We start from the raw sequence: 6,660 nt of genomic DNA on the forward strand, positions 1-6,660 counted from the left end.
AGGAGCTTAATCAGGTTTCCTCAGTAAATATCAGAGGAAAAAAATACCTTTTCCTTCTGGCAAGGGTCAGGGAGGGATGGGGGAATTATTTTGAAATATACCACAGTGTTCTGTTCTTCTTAACAAGGCCTTCTCTCAGGGAAAGCTAATTATCCGAAGCCTTACCTGCTGAGGTATTATCAGAGCCTAACTGATGTGGGAGAAAGAAAACACCCATTCCAGCCCACTTAAGCCATTCTGTCCCACCTAAGGAGGAAAAAAACCTCTGAGAAATTCTTATGAAATCCACATTCCAGGGGCGTAGGTTCACTCAAAGGTTAAGACCTAATCATAGGACTATACAATGCTTACCTTTCCCCCACATTACGAAGGCCTATTTGTATCAATTCCTCTTACCCAGTACAACATGGTCAGCTATTAAGAAAAAATTACATGGTATACCAAAAGACAAAAAAAAAAAAAAAAATTTAAAGAGCATCAGAACCAGACATGGAAGGGATGTTTGAATTATCAGACCACGAACGTAAAACAACTACCATTAGCATACTAAGGTCTCTAATGGATGAAGAAGACAGCATGCAAGAACAGACGGGCAATGTAAACAGAGAGATACAAATCTTTAAAAAGAACCAGAAGGTTGTTCGGCAGCAGCAGCAGCGGCGGAGGTAAGATGGGGTGACTGAGCGGCGTCTTTGGCGCTGAAGGGGTTAATTCATCAGTTCACCGCCATCACCAGTGCAAGTGAAAGTGTAGGGAAACACATGCTTGAAACCTACCACAATAATCTGGAGGTGGCAGTCGCTATGTTTTTGGATGGTGGAGGAATGGCTGAGGAGCCCAGTACCAGTTCGGCAAGTGTCTCCACTGTCAGATCTCACACAGACGAGGAAGTCCGTGCCTCAGTTTCCCAAAAGCGAGAAATATTGGTGGAACTAGAACCTTTGTTTGGTGTTCCTAAAAGACGACAGCCTGCACGTTCAATATTTGGTGGTTTCCGGGATTTTCAAACTGAAACTATTCGGCAAGAACAGGAATTAAGAAATGCAGGAACACTAGATATGAAACTAACTACCCTTGCGGATCTCTTCTGGCCACCCATTGATTTGATGCATGAAGGCAGCTTAGAAACAGCCAAAGAGTGTGGCCAGATGCAGAATAAGTGGCTGATGATAAACATTCAAAATGTACAAGACTTTGCATGCCAGTGCCTCAACCGGGAGGTACGGAGCAAGGAAGATGTGGAGAATATTTTTCGGGAACATTTCATTTTCTGGCAGGTTTATCACGACAGTGAGGAAAGTCAGAGATACATACAGTTTTATAAGCTAGAGGATTTACCCTATGTTTCCATCTTGGATCCTGGGACAGGTCAGAAGCTAGTAGAGTGGTACCAGTTAGACCTATCTTCTTTCTTGGACCAAGTAACGGGATTTCTGTGTGAAAACGGGCAACTAGATGGACTTTCTAGCAGTCCCCACAAAAAATGTGCCTGTTCGGAGAGCCTTATAGATGCAGGTGAAGACAGCCAGTTAGAAGCTGCCATCAGAGCCTCCTTGCAAGAGACACGTTTGATTACACACAGGCGAAACAGGATAGCCGCTCAGATGAAGAATCTGAGTCTGAATTTTTTTCTGGCAGTGAAGAGTTCATATCCGTTTGTGGCTCTGATGAAGAGGAGGAGATAGAGAATCTTGCCAAGTCTGGAAAGTCTCCCCACAAAGATTTGGGGCATAGAAAAGAGGAGAACAGAAGGTCACTGGCTGAGCGCCCTGCCAGAACTGAGCCTGGAACAGCCACAAACCACCAAGAATTGCCAGCCGTGGATTCAGAAATATTGGAGATGCCACCAGAAAAATCAGATGGAATACTGGAGGGCATTGATGTAAATGGACCAAAAGCACAGCTGATGTTGCAGTATCCAGATGGAAAAAAGAGAACAAATCACTCTTCCAGAGCAAGCTAAACTACTAGCTTTGGTGAAGCATGTCCAGTCTAAAGGATATCCACATGAACGTTTTGAACTTCACGCCAACTTCCCTCGAAGGAAACTCTCTCATCTGGGCTATGATATTACGTTACAGGAGGCAGGTCTTTGTCCTCAAGAGACTGTCTTTGTACAGGAAAGAAATTAACATCATGGCCTGACCACTCTCAGCTTACCGCTTTTTCCCTATTTCTGTGAGATACCGTGTCACTGAGTATGCATTTTGGCTCATAGGACCATAGAACCAAAGGTGGGCAAGCAAGTCACCTTCTTTCTCCTTTATTTATTGTTCTCTCCTATAATCAGTCTCACCCCTCCCCGCTTTTTTCATCTCCTCTACCATTTTCTTCTTTTTCCTACTTTTCTCTCTCCTTCTTACCTAATCTGGTGACCAAATGGAAGTGTGAGGATAAGACCTCCTAGTACTGGCAGCGGGAAATGTATGTTCCAATAAGTGGTCTCCTACACAGCACTTTTTGGGGATCAAATGATAATGTTACTCCTCAGACTCCTTTGGTAAAGGAATGGCTAGATTCATATAAGAACAGCCTCCCTTTTTTGTAAGCCCCATTTTTAGTAGGAAGAAGATATTCTCTAACACGTTTTGTTTTGTTGTTCATGTAGGAAATATCATATAACAAAGTGTCCAGGCTTTTGTTTACATGGAAAAAGCATCCTTTATAATTATTTTTTTTTTTTTTTTTTTTTTTTTTTTTTTTTTTTAAAGGAATTCCTTTATTTTTATTATTTATTTATTTTTGACTGTGTTGGGTCTTCGTTTCTGCGCAAGGGCTTTCTCTAGTTGCGGCAAGCGGGGCCACTCTTCATCGCGGTGCGCGGGCCTCTCACTATCGCGGCCTCTCTTGTTGCGGAGCACAGGCTCCAGACGCGCAGGCTCAGTAATTGTGGCTCACGGGCCCAGCTGCTCCGTGGCATGTGGGATCTTCCCAGACCGGGGCTCGAACCCGTGTCCCCGCATTGGCAGGCAGATTCTCAACCACTGCGCCACCAGGGAAGCCCCTTTATAATTATTGTTCATCATATTTAAAATTTTTTTCAAAGGATTCCCATCTTCCCAGCTAGAATTATTTCCATGATATGTGTTATTGACAGGAGGAGTGTTAAATTAGGGTGAGTAGCATGGGGTGGCTTTCAATACCCTAGCCTGAGACAACTTGCTTCATTATCACTCTATAAACTACACTCTATAAACTATCTTGATCCTGCTAGCCCTGGAATGGACATTTCATGAGCATATTGTTGTGACTGGGATAGGAAGGTGCTTGCTGTTTTTGCCAGTACAGCATATTGGTTCCTTTGGCCCTTCCATTGTTTGGGTCCACAAGTGATCTATAGGAAGGCGGCTGTTCAATAATCATGAGTACAATGGCTTGTAGTTGTAACCACTATGCTTATGGATTGTCCTATGTGCTTTAAGCCATACTTAATGTATGCCCCTGGGGGGAAAAGAAAAAGATGCAGCTGAGAGTTGCTAACCATGTTCCTTTGGTTACACATAATGATTCATTTTTTACCCTTGGTTGGAACAGTCTCTAAAAGGCTCTGGTGACTGAGCTTAATTCCTCATGCTGTTTCTTGCAAAAGGTAATCAAAGCTGAAAACCTCTCTAAGGGGAAGATCTTTAAAATCAATTCATAAGACAACATTTAGTGAGGGAGGTGGGGAAGATTACCAGTAATCTTCAGATGTGAGTTTTTTCTGCCAACAAAAGCCACATTCAAATTGTGGTTGGTGAACGCTTTTTTCAGTATTATTTAGAAGAGGCCATCTTGAATCTATATAATACGATTTGACTTATCAGCTTAACATTATGCTCAATTTGTATTTTGAGATTTAGAGTCCTCTGAAGGGGTAGTAAAAATTCTGGTGGCAAAATCAGAACTTTAACTTGTTATAAAGCCATAATACCGAATGAACCTATTTTGTCGATTGGGGTTTAGACTGACTGATTCTTCTATGTGAGGAACATAAATTGCTATTGCTCAGAGACCTTTAGTTTCCCATCTACTTTAAGATCACTCTCTTGGCAAGTAGGGGATTAAAAAAAAACAAAAACAAAAACGATGCTTGTGTGTTGCTAGTACACAATTACAATTAGAGAATACAGTTTCTAATGGCTGGACATTGAGAGACCCTCCCTAAAGAATTAGTTATATATCTCCTTAAGGAAATCATGGAAAATTCTGTTTATTCTTCAGTGATTCATTTTGAATTAATGTTCTTACATTTTTTTTTCTAAGTCTGTGTAAGTGCTTATGTGTAAGTATATAATTGTATAAATATTTATAAATATATTTATATAATTACTAAAAAAAGAACCAGAAAAAAATTTTCAAATTAAAAAAATTAAAATGGAGGGGACACAGTTTTTAGGGGCATGAGCCCACTGTGTCCCCCTTTGCCTGGCAAAGCAATAAAGCTATTCTTTTCTACTTCACAACCCCCCCCAAAAAAATTAAAAAGAAATGAAGAATGCTTTTGATGGGCTTGTTAGTAGACAGAATATGGTTGAGTTAAGGATCTCAGAGCTACAGCAATAGAATCCTCAAAAACCAAAATGCAAAGAGAACAAGGACTGAAAAAAAAAAAAAAAAAGAACAAAATATCCAAGGACTGTGGAACAACTACAAAAAGCATAGCATACATGTAATGGGAATACCAGAAGAGGAAGAAAGAGAAAAAGGAAGAAAAGAAATATTCAAAAATATTCAAAACAATAATGACTAAGAATTTCCCTAACTCAATGTGAGACATCAAACCATAGATCCAGGAAGCTCAGAGAACACCAAGGAGGATAAATGAAACAAACAAACAAAAAACCTAATCATATCATTGTCAAACTACAGTATATCAAAGATGAAGAAAAATCCTGAAAGAATCCAGAGGAAAGAAATGCCCTATCTATAAAGGAACAAAGATAAGAATCACATATGACTTCTCAGAAACCATGCAAACAAAAGAGTAAGTTGAAATATTTAAAACCTTGAGAAAGAAATAACCAACAACCTAGAAATCTATACCCTATGAAATTATCCTTCAAAAGCAAAGGAGAAATAAAGACTTTCTCAGACAAACAAACATTGAAGGACTTTGTTGCCAATAGACCTACCTTGTAAGAAATGTTCAAAAATTTTTTTCAGAGAGGGGGAAAATAATATAGGTCAGAAACTCAGACCTACATAAAGAAAGGAAAAGCATTAAAAAGTATTAAGTGAAGGTAAAATAAAAACATATTTTTTGTATTCTTAATTGATCTAACAGATAATGGTTTGTTCAAAATAATAATACCAAATATATATGCTTCTGTGTTTGTATTTCAGTGAAATAATGACAACAATGATACAAGGGACAGGAAGGAGTAATTAGGATTGTTTTGTTATTATAAGTTACACTACTTAAGAAGCAGTTTTGAAAGTGGACTTAGAAGAGCTGTAAATATATATTGCAAACTCTAAGACAACTCTTAATTTTTTTAAAAAGAAGTATATCCAATCTGCTAAGAAAGGAGCAGCTAAAGGAGCATATAAAATGCTCAATTAAAAATAAAAAAGCCAGAAAAAAGAGTGGAAGACAAAAACAGGAAGAGATATGAAATGTAACAAATAAACAACAGTAACAAATGTGGTATATATTAATGCAACTATATCAATAGTCAATTGATTTTGAAAGTCAATGATCTAAATCACCAATTAAAAGACAGAGACTGTCAGAGTGTATCAAACAAAGACCCAACTGTATGCTATCTACAAATAATGCACTTTAAATATAAAGACATAGAAATAAAGAGTAAATGGATGGAGAAAATATACCATGCTAACATTAATCAGAAGAAAGCAGAACTAGCTATATTAATTTTAGACAGGGCAGACTTCAAAGCATGGAAAGCTAACAGGGATAAAGAAGAGCAATACATAATGATAAAGGGGTCAATTGTCCAAGAAGACATAGCAATCCTTAATGTGTAGACAGAACATCAAATTATGTGAAGCAAAAACTAGTAGAACTTCAAAGAGAAATGGCTGAATCCACTATCATACTTAGAGACTTCAACACTCCTCTCTCTGAAGTAAACAGATCAAGCAGGCAGAAAATCATTAAAAACATAGTTGAGGGCTTCCCCGGTGGCACAGTGGTTGGGAATCCACCTGCCAATGCAGGAGACACGGGTTCAAGCCCTGTCCCGGGAAGATCCCACATGCCATGGAGCAACTAAGCCCACGAGCCACAACTACTGAGCCCACGTGCCACAACTACTGAAGCCCGTGGGCCTACAGCCTGTGCTTCACAACAAGAGAAGCCACAACAATGAGAAGCCTGCGCACTGCAACGAAGAGTAGCCCCCGCTAGCCTCAACTAGAGAAAGCCCACGTGCAGCAATGAAGACCCAACACAGCCAAAATTTTTTTTAAATAAATAAATAAATTTATTAAAAAACACCATAGTCGAACTCAACAATACCACAAATCAACTGGATATAATCACTTTATAGACTACTTCATTCAACAATAACAGTATAAATATTCTTCTCAAGTTCACAAAGAATATTCACCAAGATAAACCACATGTTAAGCCATAAAACAAACCTTAACAAATTTAAAAGAGCAGAAATCAAACAATGTCTGCTCTCAGACTACAGTGGAATTAAACTAGAATAC

The 6,660-nt window shown here is 38.9% G+C and overlaps 1 protein-coding gene across 1 annotated transcript; it reads left to right on the plus strand.

Annotated features, from left to right (window-relative positions):
* Positions 1 to 489: 489 nt before the first annotated feature.
* Positions 490 to 2,132, plus strand: LOC118895888 (UBX domain-containing protein 7-like). The gene is given in 4 exon segments (XM_036853452.1): positions 490 to 592; positions 685 to 1,563; positions 1,566 to 1,927; positions 1,929 to 2,132. Coding segments are annotated over 4 exon segments (1,548 nt in total).
* Positions 2,133 to 6,660: the final 4,528 nt, after the last annotated feature.

The sequence above is a fragment of the Balaenoptera musculus genome, chromosome 5, assembly GCF_009873245.2.
Source record: "Balaenoptera musculus isolate JJ_BM4_2016_0621 chromosome 5, mBalMus1.pri.v3, whole genome shotgun sequence".
Taxonomy (NCBI): Eukaryota; Metazoa; Chordata; class Mammalia; order Artiodactyla; family Balaenopteridae; genus Balaenoptera; species Balaenoptera musculus.